Consider the following 19,989-nt stretch of genomic DNA (forward strand, 5'->3'; position numbering starts at 1 on the left):
AAGGACTCAAGGATTTTAAAAAGAGAGACAGAAAACATAGACTCATAGACTTTAAGGTCAGAAAGGACCATCATGGTCATCAATCTAGTCTGACCTCCTGCACAACGCACGCCACAGAACTTCACCCACCCACTCCTGTAATAGACCCCTAATCTCTGGCTGAGTTACTGAAGTCCTCAAATCATGGTTTAAAGACTTCAAGTTACAGAGAATCCACCATTTACACCAATTTAAACCTGCAAATGCCCTGTGCTGCAGAGGAAGGAAAAAAAAAAAAAAAAAAAAACCCAGGGTCTCTGCTAATCTGACCTGGAGGAAAATTCCTTCCCAACCCCAGATATGGTGATCAGTTAGACCCTGAGCTTGTGGGCAAGACCCAGCAGCCAGACATCTGGGAAACAATTCTCTGTTGTAACTCAGAGCCCTCCCCATCTGGTGTCCCATCACCGGCCATTGGAGATATTTGCAGCTAACAGTTGCAGATCAGTTACATGCCATTGTAGGCAGTCTCATCATACCACTCCCCTCCATACATTTATCAAGATCAGTCCTGAAGCCAGTTTTTGCCCTCACTGCTCCCCTTGGAAGGCTGCCCCAGAACTTCATTCCTCTAATGATTAGATATCTTTGCCTAATTTCAAGCATAAACTTGTTGATGGGCAGGTTTCTATCCATTTGTTCTTGTGTCCACATTGGCATTTAACTTCAATAACTCATCTCCCTCCCTGGTATCTATCCCTCTGATGAATTTATAGAGAGCTATCATATCTCCCCTCAGCCTTCTTTTGGTTATGCTAAAGAAGCCAAGCTCTTTCAGTCTCCTCTCATAAGATTGGTATTCAGTTGCTCGGATCATCCTAGTAACTTTTCTCTGCACCTGTTCCATCTTTCTTCAGCTTGGAAGATCAGAACTGCATACACTATTCCAGATGAGGTCTCACCAGTGCTTTGAATAGTGGTACTAACATTTCCCTATCTCTACCGGAAAGACCTTGCCTCATGCATCTTAGGACTGCATTAGCCTTTTTCACAGCTGTGTCACATTGTCATCTTGTGATCAACCAATACACTCATGTCTTTCTCCTCCTCTGTCACTGCCAACTGATGTGTCCCCATCTTATAGCAAAAATTCTTGTTGTTAGTCCCTAAAAGCATGACCTTGCACTATTAAATTTTATCCCATTTCTATTACTCCAGTTTGAGATCATCCAGATGTTCTTGTCTGATAATCCAGTTCCCCTCTATATTAGCAGTACCTCACAACTTTGTGTCATCTGCAATTTTATTAGCACACTCCCACTCTTTGTGCCAAGGTCATTAATAAAAATGTTAAATAAGATTGATCCCAAGACCAGTCCCTGAGGAACTCAACTAGTAACTGCCCTCCAGCATGTCAGTTCACTTTTCAGTGTGACCCATAATTGTCTCTGCTTTAACCAGTTCCTTATACACCTTTCAATTCTCATATTGATCCCCATCTTCTCCAATTTAACTAATAATTTCCCATGTGGAACTGTAGCAAATGCCTTACTGAAATCCAGGTAGATTAGATCTACTGTATTTCCTTTGTCTAAAAAAATCAGTTATCTTCTCAAAGAAAGAGGTCAGGTTGGTCTAGCACAATCTATCTTTTGTCAAACCATTTTGTATTTTATCCCAGTTCCTGTTTACCTCTATGTCCTTAACTACTTCCTCTTTCAAAATTTGTTCCAAAACCTTGCATACTATTGAGGTCAAACTAGCAAGCCTATAGTTTCCAATATCATTTTTCCCCCTTTTCTTAAAAACAGGAACTATATTGCCAATTCTTCAGTCATAGGATATGACTCCCAAGTATACAGATTCATTAAAAATCCTTGTTATTGGACTTGAAATTTAATGTGCCAGTTCCTTTAATGTGCTGGGATGGAGATTTTCCGGGCCCCCTGATGTAGTCTGATTAAGCTGTTTGAATTTGACTTCCACCTTGGCTCTGGTAATTTCTACCTCTGTATCCTCATTGCCATGAGCCACCCTGCCATAACCCCATAACTCTTCACTAACCTCATTAAAAACTGAGGCAAGGTATTTGTTTAGGTTTTGGGCCATGCCTAGGTAATCTTTAATCTCCACTCCATCCTCAGTGCTTAGTGGTCCTACTTCTTCTTTCCCTTGTTTGCTTCTTATTTATATGGTTATAGAACCTTTTACTATTGCTTTTAATTCCCTTTGCAAGGTCCAATTCTGCTTGGCTTTTGGCAGTTCTCACTTTATCCCTACACTTTCTGATCTCCAAGAGGTAGCTTTCCTTGCTGATCCACCCCATCTTCCACTCCTTATAGGCTTTCTGCTTTCTCTTAATCACCTGTTTGAGATGCTTGCTCATCCAGCTTGGTCTGAAACTCTTTCCTAATCCCCTTGGTTGGGATGCAGGCTTCCGACAGTTTCGGCAACTTTTAATTAAAGTAATACCAAGCCTCCTCCACATTCAGATCCAGTCCACTTCCCTAACTAATTGCCTTAATTTTTAAAGTTAGCCCTTTTGAAATCAAGGATCCAAGTTGCTGATCTATTTTTTCTTTATTATTCCATTTAGTTAAACTGAATTAGCTCATGATCACTCGAACCAAGGTGGACCCCTACAACCAGTACCAAATCTAAAATGGCATCACCTCATTTTGGTTCAGCAACTATTTGGGGAAGAAATCTGTAAGCTATCACATTCAGGAAAATCTGGGCCCTACTATTAGTAGTAGCACTTGTCCTCCAATCTATATTTGAAAAGTTAAAGTGTCCTATAATCACAGAATTCCCAGTAGTATTTATTTCATTAAAAATATTAAAGCTCTCTTTTCATATCCAAATTGGATCCTGGGGATTTGTAGCACATCCCAAGCACTATTCCAGGGGAACCACTAGTAGCTTTCTTCCCCAAAGTGATTTTGGCCCAAACAGACCCTGTCTTATCCATTCCATTACTTCTAATTTCTTTACAGTCTACCTCATTATTAATATACAATGCTGCTCCACTACCTTTGCCTTTTTCTGTCATAAGAGCATAAGAATGGCCCTACTGGGTCAGACCAAAGGTCCATCTAGCCCAGTATCCTGTCTTCCAACAGTCTTTCCTAAACAGCACATACCCTTCAATACCTATACTTCAGTCATGACTACTATTCCACCATGTTTCTGTTAGCCCCATAATATCTGGTTTCACTTCCTACACCAGTAGTGCTAGTTCCTCCATTTTGTTACTCAGGTTCCTTACATTGGTGTAGAAACGTCTTAATTGTTGCTGCTTGGCTTCACCGACGTTCCTTGCCCAATTGGGTATAGTCATTCTACTGCCAGTGTCACCTATATGACTGGTATCAGCACTATCCTTCCTCTTAATATCCATTCTCCATTGCTGTTTCCTTTCTTACTTGATTTTCCTCCCTTTCAGTGTTAAAATCAGGCATGGAGATTGCATAAGCATTTTCAAACCTTCTCCCCTGAATTCCTACTTTAAAGCTCTTTTAATCAATTGTTCGAATCTCTATCCCAGAAGTCTGTTTCCCTCCCTACTCAAGTGGAGTCCATCCCATGAGAACAGTCCTCTGTCCATGAATGCCTCTCAGTGGTCGGACGTCCCAAAGTCCTCCTTATAGCATTAGTGCCTGAGCCATCTGTTGATCATCATAATCTTCTCCTCCTCTAGGGACAGGCAGAATCCCACTGAAGATCACCTGAGCCTTCATTTCCTTAAGCATCTTCCCCAGCCTGGCATAGTCTCCCTTGATACGTTCCAGCAAGAATCTAAAAGGATCATTTGTTCCCACATGAAGTACAATCAGTAGAATCTTTCCTGCTCCCATTAGGATCCTCTTCTGCCTCAGGTCCGCATCCTGTATCTTAGCTCTTGGCAGACAGTACACCCTTCTGTTCTCTGGATCAGCTCTGGTGACAGACTTGCCTGTTTTTCTTAGCAGGAAGTCACCAATCACATAGACCTGTCTTTTCCTGGTGATGGTGTGATTCTCCGGCCTTCCTCCTTTTCTTTCTGGCTGAGACTCCTCTTGTCTTTTATTTTCCCTTGCAATCTTCTGTGAGCCTTCCTGTATCCTCTTGGGGCTCTGAACTCTGGGTATCTCCATAGGCTCTTCCCCTCTTTCTGTAGGACTTATAGGACTAGTTGCTCTTCTCTTCTTCCTTGTCCTCTCTCCTTCAGTTACAGCCTGGCTCTGCCCCTTCTTCATTTTCTAACTCCGCAAACCTGTTCCCCTTATCTAGCTGGTCTTTTCCTCTGCTTGGTTTTCGTAGTCACATGCTTCCACTGGCCACTTTCCTCAACCATTAGTCTATCCACCGAGTTTTTCAGTCCAGCTTGCATCTGCGAATCTTGACTTTTCCCTTCAGCCTCTTTTGTTTCATCATTTACTCAAATCCCCTTTGAAACTCAACCATAGTTTTCATCTGTATCTCTAAGCCTCAGATCTTCTCTTCCACCAACTCTATCAGGCCACACTTCATACAAATGAAGCAATTTTCAGGTGCCCCACTCCAGGATCCATGTACACCCCATAGCTTCCACATCTCTGGTCATCTTCATTGTGTCTTCTAGTGCATGGGTCACTACCACTGCTGCCTGTGTATCTCTCTTAGCCTTCCCACCTAAAGTCCTGCCAAGGAAAAAAAAATACGAAAACAAACAACAAACAAAACCAAAAACCCAAACCAACCCCAAAGGAGAACCAGAGTGCCACACCTAAACAAACTTTAACATAAAAAGACACAGTGATTTGGCAGAGTGAAAGATTGTGCATGCCATTGTAAGAAGAAATCAGTAAATGTGTATGACACCTTTTTGGTACATCAGCCAGACCTCAGAGACCGATCAAGAAGCTGTAAAGCCAGAAAAACGCAAACTTTGTAATTGGCATACCTACACTTAGAAAGGGGAGGCGAGGCAAGGCAACGGTCCTGAAGCAAGAAACCACTCATTGTGAACTTGGTTAGAGAAAAATGTCATAAGAAAAAATGCTGTTCAGAACAAGATGTGCTTAGCTGAAAAGCTGCTGAGGAGGACACTGTAGGCAACAAGGGCACAGATGCAGACCACGATCACAATTCTTAGTCTCAGTTACTGCACACTGGTGTAATCCTATTAATTTGTATGAGGTTGCATTGATATTACTAAGACCAGAAATTTGATTCACTATCTTATTAAAATATAGCAAAAGAGTCGGCAATTAAAAAACTGCTGTGATGTTGTTTCAATTTGTCATAATGATTGTTGTCTCACAGGAGGTACTAAAGATGGAAATCAACAAACTTAAGCAGTTCTTCCAGGAGGTAAATGTTTGCCGGCTTCCCCTGAATCCTGCACTTGTTGTACGAGGCATAGATGCAGATGTAAGTCCATTTTACTCTACAGATTATTTTATTTTCAGTGTAATAAGTACTAGGGAATGAAATGTTGCATGAACTAGGTCATGATCCTGCAAATTTTTATTTATGAGTATCCCCTTTAAGCTTTCACATCACATAGGCAGCCATTCACAGGACTGATATTTTCATGGATTCCCTCAGCCCAGCTAGGAGGAGAGGTAGTATTTGCCAATTTAAGTGTGTGTCTCTCCCCTTACAACAGCAGCGTTGCAACGGAGACTCAAAATTGTGACTAGCATGGTTCCAATCTGGCTTTCCTCAAAGCAGCTTTTATGGGGAAGGAGGTATCTGCCTCTTTAACAGTGCCCCCTGATGCAGCAGCTGGTTGCTGCCACACAATGCAGATTCTTGCTGGCAGCTCTTCCTCCCTGGGGCCTGATAGCTTTCAGAGATGAGGGGTGCTTAGCGGTAGCACTGGCCCTCCTCCCATTGAACTTGTGAGATTTCGCATGGTAAATGTTTGCAGACTCAGCCACCTGTGCAAGTTATCCTTTTTAAAAACTACTGCTGAATGGAGGAAACTTGTGTATTTTTTCATATGTTTGACTTCATTGACCAGACTGCCAGGACTGTGTCATTCATGTTTTGTGACATACAAATGTCACACCAGAGGATTCAGTGTTGTTGGGGGAAGAAGTACCTAGCCACAAGGAAAATATAATATGTACAGATCTGAGGGGCTTTTTAAGTTATAGCTTTATAATTACAGCACTGCTCTATAATTTTGCTTTGTGGCCTATAACCCACAATGGACCTGATCTTGTGAGGAGTTGAGCCCTTCAACCTTCTTTGACCTATGACTCTCCCAATAATTGCTCTTCAGACTTGATGTCAATGAGTACTGAAGCTTCTTAGCACCCTGCTGGACTGGGCCAATTGTGGATGACATAAATCAGAAGAATTTTCAAGCTAACTGTTTCTCACTGCTTTCAGACTTTCTGGGAATAATGACTATTGGGGAGGTCTCTGTCTGTTACAGCTATCCCCCTGTTCCATTTTGTTTCTTACAGCTGTCTGTTCCCATAGTCATTTTGTTTTTTGTTCTCCTCCTGTGACCACCCCTCCCTGGCTGTTAAGTTGTTACCAGGGCCACTGGCCCTTTTCAAGGGAGGGCCCCTTAAGTTGTTATACCAAGAGCCATTTGCCCTTCTCAAAGGGATGGCCACTTGTGCTGCGTGCTAAAGTGGACCACTGCCCTGTTCAAGAGAGGTTCGATGAGTGAAATGCAATTATCGACCTTGTTAAACCTGGCTTGGTGTAGGGTATGGCAATGTCCAGAGCTGCAAGACTATTGGTATTTTTAAGATCCTGGGTACATGGCAGCGATTCATAGCCTCATAGTCTTTGAGTCACCTATTGCACACAGGACTCTGCCAAGGCATGTCTCTGTGCTCACGGTGCAGTTTTCCGCCCTGTGGACTCCCTCCCCTGTGACAGAGGGACCCTATCAGATTACTGGTGGGAAACTGCCTGAAGTTTGCCTTTAAAAAACAGACATTTTTGAAAACAAAACATCGGAAAGGTTCTGCATTGCTGCCTGGTCTGATCAGCCCAGGGTTCTGGGGGGTCCTCTTCTCCGCTCTCATTTTAATTTTGAAGCGTACCCCCCTTTTTGAAAACCCCCCACGAAGAACGAATTGCTGCCTGAGAGATCTCCTGATTATCGAGACATCACGCGAGCCCTCCCTGCTCTTCTGATGTTCTTGCTGCTTTGCCTTTCCTGCTACCTTGGGGCCGGTAAGAATCCCCTCTGTGAAACTTTCTATACTTTTATTTTAAATTATTTTAGCTGCTGCTCTTTCTCCCAGCACCACAGACTCAGCTAGACCCTTGGTCTGTTGTCTCGTTTAAACAGGCTCTCCTAAAACTCCGCCTGCGACTTTGGCCGCTAAAAATAGAGGTTTGTGCCGCCGTGCTAAGTCTCGCTCCTGTGGGCTTTGCCTTGGAGGCTCTCTGCTTTCAGCTGTATCCACTGCTGCAGCCAACCATCCCGATGGCTTTCCATTGGGCTGCCCTGGGAGTCTGGTCTCCTGGGCACCTCCAACTCTGCCCACCATAGTTTTGTTTTTTAGTTTTAATAAGGTCATAGTTTGCTAAGATTGTTGAGCTTCTAAGTTTCACCTGCCTTGCTAGAGTTCTGCTGTTTTTTTTGCTAGCCGTATAGAGTTTGTTTTTATAGTTTTGCTTAGAATGTAGTGATATTTGTTGTTTTGCCTAGTCGTTGGTTTAAGATAGATAAGGTTTTTGCTGCTCGGTGAATTGGCGTCTTCCCACTGTCCCAATCTCTCCTGAACTTTCCGTGTCTCTTTTCCCCCGCTCAATCTCCCCCTCTGCGTGCTTCTCGCGTCGCATTCCGTATTATTATAACCTTTGCTTGTTTTTAGCCCCCGCAATTCTCGCACTCTCTCCCAACTTCCCAACTCCTTGCTGCTGTCCCGCGCCCCCCGGGGCCGCGTCTGCATCACCCTCCGAACTTCCCAACCCCTTGCTGCTTTCTCCCTGTGAACTTCCCAAACCTTTGCTGCGTTTTCCTGTGTTTTGGTGTCGCCTTGTTTTGCTTAAACCCCTGCTCCGTAGCCCTTCTTTACACTTCTCCGCAGACCCCGTCCCCTACCGAAGATCACCATCACACTGCTCCATTGTCTTACCCGACAGGGCTTCAGAGTCTCTCACGCTTCCAGCCGCACTCTCCTCTCATCAGTTGCCACTAATCATTCACCGGTCCACCTCCCCCCTCCTGTTCCTTGACCCAGCCTTAAGGTACACTCTTTGCAGATTATTGCTATCTGCTATCCCAGCCTCACAAATTAAGTCATTAATTTTCTTTTATACTGTTACATTGCATAATTTCACTTATCACCCATATTGTATTATTGCACTGTGATTCACATTTTACTTGTGATTATAACATCCCATTGGTTGCCTCCACTTTTCTAATATACTTTGTATTTGCATTGATACCATTGTGTTACATTATGTATAAGGCCACTAACCACTTAATACATTCTATCTAAGATTGTTGGTCATTCTATATAGAAGCTACCATTTTATTTTGCATCTCTTTTTGGTACGTTTTACATTCCACACACTATCTAGAGTTGTTCCTATATAAAGTTGAGTTGCTTATTGACTGTACTGTATCCCATTGTGCTGAACCCCACTCACTGTACCCCACTGTTAGAACTCCCTACACTGTTCAATAAGAAGAACCTCCCCCATCATTGTCTATTGTAAACACCCTCTACACCCCATCCCATCGTATTTCATTGTTAAATTCCCCCACTTCCTTTTTCCTTTAATAAAGAAATTAATTGGCACCCCACCTGTGTGGTAATTGCTCCCCAAGATCCCATATACCTGCTGGCAGGGACAAAATTGGCACCCCACCTGTGTGGTAATTGCTCCCCAAGATCCCATATGCCTGCAGGCAGGGACAGTCTCTAATTATCCAATTGAGCTATTGATACCACACCAGATTGGCTTGACTGACACTGAAGCTTGATTGATGTGTGTGTATGTATTCATTTTCTTATATATATATTTTTTGTCTGCAGCCACTAGACTGAAATGCATGTTCTATTTCATGAACTCTAATATTTTTAGAATACTCCTAATAATCAAACCATAATTCATTTCAGCATTGTCTACTGGTTAAACTAAGGGCTGGTCTACACTAGGGGAGGGGATCGATCTAAGATACGCAACTTCAGCTACTTGAATAACATAGCTGAAGTTGAACTATCTTAGATCGAATTACCTACCGTCCTCACGGCATGGGATCAATGTCCGCGGCTCCCCCGGTTGACTCCACTACTGCCGCTCGCTCCAGTGGAGTTCCGGAGTCGACAGGAGCGTGTTCAGGGATCGATATATCGCATCTAGATGAGACGTGATATATTGATCCCTGAGAAATGGATTTCTACGTGCCGATACCGCAGGTAGTGAACATATAGCCTGAGAGTCAAGCATCCAGGATCCTTTTCCAGCTCAGCCACTGGTGTATTATCGTACATTAACCTTTGGCAAAGTCTTTCAGTCACTCTGAGTGAAATCATTGCCCCATTGAAGAAAAAACTCCTGTTGATTTCAGTGCAGTCAGGATTTCACCATCTGTGCCTCAAATTTATTCATCTGTAACATAGTATAATATATAGTTCTCAGACTTCATATGCCTGTAAAGAGGCTTAAGTAAAGTTTCTAACATACTTTGAGATCCCTGGATGAAAGACAGTATATAGCTGTCTATATTAGACTCATAGACTCATAGGGCAGAAGGGACTAATATGATCATCTAGTCTGACCTCCTGCACAAAGCAGGCCACAGAACCCTACCCATCCACTTCTTTAAAAATCCCTAACCTATGTCCGAGTTATTGAAGTCTTCAAATTGTGGTTTGAAGACCTCAAGCAGAGAATCCACCAGCAAGTGACCCATGCCTCATGCTGCAGGGGAAGACGAAAAACCTCCAGAGCGTCAGCCAATCTGCCCTGGAGGAAAATTCCTTCCCGACCCCAAATATGGCGATCAGCTAAACCCTGAGCATGTGGGCAAGGCTCCTTTCTTCAAATTTTCCACCCTTGCATATGCCCAGTTCTGATTTTAATGGGAGCTGTGAGGTGCTTATTATTTCTGAAAAGCAGGCCATTGCTTTGTCTTTCTCAGTTTTTCTTTTTTTATAGTGGTGATAATTCTACTTACCTAACTCACAGGGGTTTCAAAGCTTAGTTCATTAATGGTTTTAAAAGCCTTTTGAGCTCTTCAGGTGGAAGGCTCTATATGATGCCAGTGGTCAGGGTTTAAGATAGGCTCCAAATAATGTAGATTATGATGATTAGAATTTGCTGCACTCCTAATTCAGGCTTAGAGACCCATTAAAATTGATTTGCCTCCGTAAGGATTGCAGAATCAGGCTACCCACTGACAAAATAAGACAAAAAAAAATCTTTAGATCACAGTGTTCACAAATGCATTACAGCCTTTGATTGGGTCTGCCTTGCATCACTTTGGTCTTTCCAGTCCCAGCCAAAATGTAGAACTGAATGGCCTGGGGAAAATAAAAAAATAATCGTAGCGAAAAGATTACCTGAGCATTTCAGAACCTTTAAGAAGTTTGAATATGATAGTAAAGATGGGCAAAGTGTCAAAAGAAGTAGAGATTCTTCTATTCTGAACCAGTAAAATTATTTCTAATATCGAGGACTATTTATTTTTGTTACCTGTGCTGCTGCTAAGTACTTCAAGACACCACATCTTCTCAGGAAAATGTTCTACTGCTTTTACCCTATAGTATACTATATCTTATGTGTGTCATTTTTTTTTCAAAAGGCATGTTCATATTTCACATCCAATGCTTTTCCATTGAAAATCTCCTTCACCAATACAGAGACACTGAGTAGAAACATCAATGTTATTTTTAAGGTAGGTTATTCATACTAATAACCCCCAGTTCATTTTGTATGCAAAATGTTAATTTAATAATCATTGAAAGGGAAGGCTTCAGATCTTGAGCCTGAGGTGTTTGATTTGGCTGTGCTGCTCAGTTTTCATAATCCTATTTGATGCTAGACCTTTACGGACAGTATATTAAGGAAATATATTAAAGCATCCAAGGTTTTGATTGGTAGAAAATCAAATGCATTCTAGGAAACAATGTGTGCTTTTAACTCAGGCTAAACAGTAAAGGATAATATAGTGTATTTACCTTCTTGAGTCTAAGGACAAAGTCCAGAGAAATAACTGTTCAAAGAAAGGACTGAATTGTACAGTAGCCCTGTGTAGCTGATAAAATACTACCATGCTGAAGACTGCATTTGGCACAAAACATATAGGACTCAATTCTGACTCTCCAAGTCAGAGTCAATGTGATGGAGTAGTGGTGCCAAGGGATCAGCCCATTCCCATCATGTGGCATGGCCCTTTAAGATTTGGAAAGGTCTGATGTATATACAGTGACTTAGCAGGTAGTTAGAGGAACCGGTCCTGGGAATGACTGATGCTTGGGAGGAAATCCTGTCCCTGTGTCTTTAAAGGCCTGGGGCCAGGAGCCTTGCAGAGAGTCAAGAGAGAAGCTCCCTTCTCACCCAGCCAACTGGCTTTTAGGAAAGGGACTGATGCAAAAGCTACCTCCTCCCTCATGTTATAGCGGGTCACCACTAGCAGGAGAAGGCAGCCTGCTGAACACCTGAGGACTAACTGCGGGGAAAGGGCCAACTGAGGAAGAAGCTGGCTAAGGGTGGCAGTAGGGGAGGGCAGTACCCCCCCCAAACACTCACACTTAGCCCCTGACCAAAGCTGGGTGGCATAACAGCACAGCCTCTTCCCTGCTGGCATGATGAGGGGTGGCTGGGCGAAATTTGAGTGGCCTTGAAACCCTATGTGTCTGCTTGGGCCTTTTGCTTTCTCAGTCCTTCTGGCACCCATGAATGCCAGCCTCCCAGTCCCCAGGGAAAAGCAGAGTAGGACTGGGTACAAGAGGGAGATCTCAGAGCTGGGGGCAGATCAATGTGGAGGGATGTGGGGCAGCATGAACAGAGTTTTTGTGGAGCTGAATGCAAGAGAGAGAGCACAGAGCTGGGTGCCAAGGCAGTGTGAGACTGCTCAAGACTGAGTATTGGGAAGTGGCAAGGGAGAGTTCGGGGGTGGAGGCGAGGTGTAGGACTGGATTCAGAGCAGTGAAGGGAGAGCTCTGGATTCCCATCTTATGAAAATTTTGATTGCATCCCTGAGAGAAGAGTACCTGTTTTTAACCAATCTAGTCAGGGTAATTGATTGAAAGAACCTTGAATGGTTGCTAAGTGTAACATACCTGTAGGACCATGAACGGCCACAAGGGGTGTGGTGGAGAGCACTACCCCATAGCTATCATGTTGTGGAATGATAGAGGAGGTACACCACCTGAATAATGGTATTGGGATGGATTAATCGCTGGCGTAACTCCATTGTTGTATTTGGAAGTAAGCCCAGGATTGTCATGTTTCCATACACAAAGAGAGAAAACATATGCCTTCAGTCTAAAATTACTTCTGTTTCAGATTAAGAGAAACAACAATAGGAAAGCCCCCTTGAGAAAGGACGGTATGAGTGTGTGAGACAGCTCTCTGTTTGGACCACAGCAACTTGAAGAGCACAAAACGGTTGCTGCCTCCAAGCAAAGGGTTAAGGGGTAGTTCTTAGAATTTAGAAGGTGCCCTAGTCAGAAAACAGAAACCTAAAAAATTCATGCTACAGGCACCACCTGGGTGAAATTTGCATTTTATGCACATATGGGCCAGGAACAGAAATATCATTTCTGGCCAAACTGGAGGAAGCACACTCATCTGCCTTCGTCACCTTTGGAAAAGGTGTATACCTGGCACTACTTACATAACAAACCAGTGGCTTGAAGTGGAAGAAGAGGCAGGTGCCTGGTCATCCCACCCAATGTACATCTCTGGGGCAATGAACTCTGGCAGTGATGCCAATAGTGTTACGAAGTTCCCTGCACCTTCCCCTATCCAGCATACCGATTTAACAGCAACAGTAATTTGGCTCATAATATGCTTCATTATTTGTAATAGATAATGCTTAAATAAAATAATAACTGTTGTTCTGAACAGTGGTGAGCAAACACAGGAAAAATTCTCTTCAGGTCTGGCTGCTGAGCATAATTAATTGGAATCAAGATTAGCTGTAAACAAAAGGGAAATGGATTTTTAAAAAAATAGGGGGAAATTGATGTCCTCTCATTAAATGCCTGTAGACTAGGATACTTCTGTAAAAGGAACATAATAAAGAAACAAATCATTGTAATGTAACTAAAGCTTACAATTTATGAAAGAGTTTCCTGATGACGGCTTGAAAATACCAGTTAAATCCAGATGCAATTTAGACATTGAGGAGGAGGGGATGAATAGCAAAGCTTTTGTTTTATGGGCCATTTACCCAGCTACAGTAGAAAATAATCCCTTCATTAATTACAAGACGCAAGGTCTGATTTCTCTAAGATTGTTGTTCAACAGACTCCATGTGGGGAGCAGTCAGCAAGAAAATGCTGATTGAAACTGGCTCTGAATCATGTCAGGGAAACCATTTGTATGTGTAATAAGGTTGCCCTGTAGTGTCAGGCCAAATACTTGTACTCTCATTCCTGAAAACGGATCTGCTATTGGATGGATTTTGAAATTTAACTAAACAAGGATCCAAGCTCCTGACTGCATGTGAAAGACCAGTAATTTCCATGTGAGTAATAAACTGCAAGGTTGCAGCAGGCAAAAGGGCATATGGTACTGTTAGTGTGGTTCCCAAAACACTTCTTGTCTGTATAAGTCATCCTATTCTTTCTTCCTTCTGATATAGCATGAACACTTGGAGCAAAACTGCAGGGATTTACTGCAAAATGAAGGTAGCTGAGGCTTTTGGCCTGGAAAAAATCCAAAAGAGAGAGAAAAGTCTCTCTCTTTGGGATTCAAGGAGACAGTCAAATTTCACATGCCCTTTTCACAGATGGGAGATGATCTACGTCAGGATATGCTGGTTCTGCAGATTATTCGTGTGATGGACAGAATTTGGATTCAGGAGGGACTCGATATGCAAATGATCATTTATAAGTGTTTATCTACAGGAAAAGGCCAAGGTCAGTACAGATTAGAAAGGATGCATGTGTTACATTATTCATATCTCATGTAAACCAGTAATACAACAGCACTCCTCCCTTCAATATTTCTTTTTGAAGGTGTCTTCTTTTTCTCCTTTGAGGGAAAAGAGTGCTCAGAACCCCCCTCAGTTGGGTCCTAAACATCTTTGTAGATTTAGGGAGGTTAACTTTTTTTTCCCCGCTTCAGAAGAAATAGAACCGAAGCTAATGAGGTTTTGAAGCAACTCAGGCCTGAATTTAAAGCCTAGGCATCCACAACTCATCTTGCACTCTCAAAAAAACCTTCCCATTTAGACACCAAGTAAGAACTTCTGAAATCCTGATCTGAAGTGTTGCCATGGGAATTACTGGGTGCTAAGCTCCTTAGTGCAAATCTGGCCCTTATTTAGGTTTTGGCTATAGACTAATAAAGTTCCAGAAACCCCCCAGTGTTGTTTGAAATACCAGCCTTGCTGTTCATATTGCTTAAGGCAAGTTTAGCTCATATGAAAGCTTTATTTATTCCTTTCTTTTATGGTTGTTGTAACAAAGCCATAGCAAGGATGCCAATTACTTGCTAAAGCAATTTACTGATGGCAATAGACTTTTTTACTGAAAATAATTCTAGCACAATAAAGAGCTGAAGAATCCAGATTACCTACAGTACAGAAATGAAAAATACAGCATTTTTGGACTTTGGAGCCATGCTGCAGAGAGAGTTTTTGGGGAGTGGGAGGCCTGCAGGAGCCATGGAGGATTCAGGGATGTGGCAGGTGGTTGATGGGAACTGGAAAGGGATCCTCTTCATCCTTTCTTTCCATGACCAAGGCAGAACCAGAAAGATTCCCCTTCAAAAAGTAACCATAAAATACTATATCTGGAGAAGGAAGATGCTATAATTAGTTTCCCTCCATTACACTAACTCTCAATTTAATATCTAGGATACAGGGCGGGCATGAGAATAAACCCTGGATGTCTGTCTATCTTAGGTACTTCTCAGGCCCTCATGACCAGAGTATCTGAGCACCTCACAATCTTTATCCTCACAACGCTTTGAATCTTGCTAAATTCTTGGGCTCCATGATGTGATTTGGCAGTGAACTCCACAATCTAGTGTCCATTGTGTGGAAAAGCATTTCCATTGATCAGTTTTTAATTTGTTTCCTTTAATTTCATTGTATAGCCCTTTGTTCTTGTTTTATGAGGCAGGGCGAAAAGAAGCTCCCAATCATCCTTTTTCTAGATCATCTAATACTGTGTAGACTTCTGTGGTTAATTGAAATGTGTGTATAATTCTCTCCATGGGGTGACATGATACAGTGCAATGCAGATTAATAAACACTCTGCCCCTTTTTAAAATTGTGAGTTTTTCATGTGAACTCCTTCTCTTTGATTAGGACTAGTACAGATGGTGTCAGATGCTACAACTCTAGCCAAGATCCACAGGGAGTCTGGACTGATAGGACCACTGAAGGAAAACACAATTAAAAAATGGTTCAGTCATCATCATCCTTTGGAATCAAGTTACCAAGAGGTATATTAAAATGGAACATTGCATAAATTGTTTATTTTACAAATGAAAAAGCAAATGGTGATATGCACAATCTCCTGAAGTCAGGGAAAACAGATCACACGTACTATCAAGTCTTCTGAAATGGCACATCAATTTCTTTGGCCAGATTGCTAGGGACCAGATTCAGTGCAGTGTTTTATCAGGAACACTAAGAAAAGTCAGGAAAATACCATACTTGGAGATAGAAAGATGAAGTAAGAAGAAGTTGAAGACAAAATTAAGTAAATAGATACTAAACCTAGAGGTTGTTTTTTTTTTAAAACCCGATACTGAGATGTGGTGTGTTATATATAATCACACACACAATATATTTTCTGTGCTTGAAAATGTCACACTTTTAGAAAACTGTATTTCATTGAATTCCCCCAGTAATATGATGCATCAGGTCACACTTGTCCTTTTACATTATGGAATCCTGTGTAAAGCATCTGGTTTTATGCAAACTGGCGTTACACATCTGGTTATATATCATCCAGGAAATTGGGGAAACTGCAAAAGCAGAGGTTTCTCTCTTAAAAGAAAGAAACCATGAAGTCACTTTTGCACATTCTTTTTAGGCAGGGCATGTCTTGAGGTTCACAAAAAGGCTTTGAAAATTTTAGCGTCGTGAGGAATTTTTTAACACATCCCCATACCTGCAGTAGATTAGTAGCCATACTTTTTGCCTAATTTAAATAGAGCTCCAGGTGCTGAGCTACTCTGAAAATGAGACATCTAATTTGATGCCTAATTGTAAGCATCAATGTATACATTTTTTTGCCAGCATGTGGTGGTTGGTTCGTTTGTTGTGTATTTATTTATCCAAATTTTCAATCTAAACTTTTAGAAGCAGCTTTAATGTAATAATTACTACCGTATATATTTACAGTAAAGGTGCTGCTGACATTTTGATGGAAAATTGAGACAGCTATCAATTATCAGTCAAAAATCCAGTTTTGCTGGGTTTTTTAGTAAGTCAAATAACATGGAATGTTCTAAAAAAACCCCATTTGTTACACATTATGTTCATTTTTTTTAAAGAAATGAAATAGCCATTTCTGATTGCATAGGATGTCTGTATAATTGTTTGTATCCTGCTCTCACCATTTCTCTTCTCTTGATATTAAAACTTTGCACTTGGATACTGAACTCACATAGGTGAGTAAACTTTATTATCGTCATTTTAGAGTTGGGCAAACAAAGGCACAGAAAGGTGAAGTGACATCTCCAAAGCCACCTAGCGACTAAGTGGCACAGTCAGGAATACGCCCCAGGCATCCTGAGTTCTTGAGCTGTGGTCTAATCACACCAGAGTGCTATCATCAAAATCAGTAGATTTAACACCGTAATACTACAGTAATATCAGTACTCAAACAATTTTTTATATTGGATAGTATAGTATAAAGATGGTACAGGACTGTATGCACTCAAGTTTGACCAAGAACTTAATAATCGTGAATTAGGTTTTATAGAGTCTGCATATAAATGGCTCACATTATTATTAAGACAGATAGCTTAGTAAGATTCCCAGGAGGTTCAGACCCTTACAATTGAGAATGCTATCTGTGGTTGTTACACTGTAGTAGCGAAGATAAAACCTGCATGGGCTATAGTTCCTCATGCTTTGTATAAATCTGATCACCATCTAGAGCTAGGAAGAATTCTCTTCTCCCTCTCCTCTTATCTGTGATATGGCATGAGGCAGAGTCTTTCCCTGTGGTGGGGAAGGGGTCTAGCCAGCAGGGAGCTGCCAGAGCCTTTCCTTGTTGCCACTCTTCTCCTTTTGCCCCCTCTCCCCCCCCCCCGCCTCGGAGCTTTTCCCCACTGCTGATGCCTTTCCCAGCTGCTAGAGTCTTTTCCTGCAATGGGAAAAGGTTCCAACAGCTGGGAGGCAGCAGGACTCTACATAGTTTGTGCTAGTAGAGAGTCATGTATAGTATGTACTTGGGTACCTTCAGACATGTTTGTGCTCTAGTTGCCTAAACTGTGCCTCACAGTCTACACTGATACTTAAACCCATGCTGGGCCCTACCTGAGTACAAACTCTATATGCTGCCAAAAGAAGCATGTAGTGTAGACATAGCCTTTGTGAGCATCTAGTGGTTAGAGCAGGGGTTTAGGAATGAGGACTCCTTGTCATGTATTCCTAGCAGGGGCAGCTCTAGGCACTAGCGCTCCAAGCACGTGCCTGGGGCGGCAAGCCGCAGGGGGCGGCCTGCCGGTTGCCATGAGGGGAGCAGAAAGGGAGCCTTTGGCAGCATTTCTGTGGGAGATCCGCCAGTCCCGCAGCTTCGGCGGCAATTCGACGGTGGGTACGCTGAAGGTGCAGGACCGGCAGACTTCCCGCAGGCTGCCGCAGGATCAGGGACCTCCTGCAGGCAAGCCGCTGAAGGCAGCCTGCCTGCCATGCTTGGCGGGGGCAAAAAAGATAAAGCCACTCTGATTCCTAGGTCTGCCACTGAATCTCTCATATTTTGGGTAGTTCACTTAACCTTACTATATTTGAGTTTACCGCTCTGTAAAATGGAGGTTGGATTCCTTGCCCAGGGATGCTGTGAGGCTTCATTAATTAGCGTTTGTAAAGTTGTATGGGTCTTGAGTGAAAGGTTCCACCTAAGTGCAAAAGAACTATTCAAAATAAGTCAGTGCTGGAGATAGAACTGTCTAGATGAACCATTGGTCTGCTGTACTATGGCAGTTCTCATCTGATTATTTTAGGTCCCGAACCTGCAAATGCTTAGGCCTGTATTTAACTTTAAGCATGTGCACAAGAGCTTGTAGGACTTGGTATTCATGTTAGTATTGCAAAAATACATTACTGTATATTTCTTCTTTGTGTTTTTGTTTTGTTTAATTAGGCAATAAAGAATTTCTTTCATTCCTGTGCTGGCTGGTGCGTTGTTACCTTCATTCTGGGAGTCTGTGACCGACACAATGACAACATCATGCTGACAAACACTGGCCGCATGTTCCATATAGATTTTGGAAAGATTTTAGGTCATGCACAAAAATTTGGAAGCATAAAAAGGTTGGTATCTACAATAACATTAATTATAAAGTGTAAACAGTGTTTTGATAAAACTTCAGTATCCTAAAACATACATGAAAATTGTAAATGAGTCCTTGCTTTTTTTCCCCTTGAATCTTTAGAGGTATTATACTTAGCATGTTGTAGCATTTTTAAAACCTTATCAGTAGAGAGCTGAAAGAATTAGTAATGAGATATGGAAATTTTCTCTTTTAGGTCAGTAGTATGAGTTTGATCCAGTTCAGCAGTGGCCAGAACTAGTTACCATCTGATGGCTGGCCTATGAGAAAACAATTTGTGGTCTCATTTTTTTTTCTAGTGGGCAGGTGTCCATAGCACAAATCCAATCCCACAGCTGAATGTAATTGACATCCTTCTTGTTACTTTTAACATAGACCAAACACTGACTGGGCTTGCAGGATCAACTACACTCCCACGCATAGGGTGAAATCCTTGTCAATGGGGCCCATGATTTATACCCCAAGTATTGATCCCAACTAGTCAGGGTTGAGTTATTGTGTGGCAGCTCTCACTTCCTGGCTGTACATATTCTGTGAATAAGTAAGTACTTGCCATATCTATTCTAGTTCCATTCTTGACTATGAAATTATGAAAGGATGAATTAGGATGAAATTATAATAACTGGAAGTGTGCATAGACATTTCAATACATGCCAAACATGAGACAAACTGTATAGCAGTATATATGATGGATAAAAATATCTCCTTGGCACTGACAATCAGATTGTGTGCAGTCCTTCCTTCACTTGTCCTCATAATCACCTGACCCATCCCAGAATGAATCAGCTTGAGTTAATCCTTCCTTTTTTCCCCCTTGTCTTCCAGCATATTAGACAGAAATAAGTGTGGGCCTACTGGTACGAAGGAAGCTGATAGGGCTAATTAGTTCTGAACCATGCAGACAAAATATTTATTTGCAGTGCTCAAAATTATCAGTCATTCAAGGGGCTCCCTTAATTTTACCAATTTTCTGTGGAAAGAATAATGCACAGTAGAATCACAAAGAGACATACATACACACCCTGAGTCAAGTGCTGCATCTGTTACTCAGCCAACTCTCCCAGAGTCTATCTGGAGCTTACTTGAATGGTACTTTTGCCGGAGGGCAAAATGATTTAGGAGGGAAAGATTTGGCCCCTGGAGTGCAGCAGAAGGCCCAACACCCAAAGTTTAGACAGGAATGCTATAGCTATTATTTTCATTATAAAATAATGTAATGACATTATACAGCTTTGTTAAATCTAGAAGTACCAGTTAAAATGTCATTTATTTAAATAGCAGCTATTTTGTTCCTGTTCATCCATGCAAATATTTTGCTCTATTTTCAATAGATTCCAAAGCTATACAACTTGTGACTCATTCATGCGT

General features: G+C 42.0%; 1 protein-coding gene across 2 annotated transcripts in view; it reads left to right on the top strand.

The window, feature by feature from the left end:
* PIK3C2G (phosphatidylinositol-4-phosphate 3-kinase catalytic subunit type 2 gamma) overlaps positions 1 to 19,989 on the top strand; it is a 337,252-nt gene that overhangs the window by 180,316 nt on the left and 136,947 nt on the right. For both annotated transcript variants that reach the window (XM_032796037.2, XM_032796039.2), the window contains 5 exons: positions 5,266 to 5,373; positions 10,736 to 10,828; positions 13,892 to 14,021; positions 15,419 to 15,555; positions 18,432 to 18,601. In XM_032796037.2, coding sequence (XP_032651928.1) covers positions 5,266 to 5,373; positions 10,736 to 10,828; positions 13,892 to 14,021; positions 15,419 to 15,555; positions 18,432 to 18,601 — 638 coding nt within the window. The remainder of the gene's footprint in view (positions 1 to 5,265; positions 5,374 to 10,735; positions 10,829 to 13,891; positions 14,022 to 15,418; positions 15,556 to 18,431; positions 18,602 to 19,989) is intronic.

This window comes from Chelonoidis abingdonii, chromosome 1 (assembly GCF_003597395.2).
Source record: "Chelonoidis abingdonii isolate Lonesome George chromosome 1, CheloAbing_2.0, whole genome shotgun sequence".
Lineage (NCBI taxonomy): Eukaryota > Metazoa > Chordata > Testudines > Testudinidae > Chelonoidis > Chelonoidis abingdonii.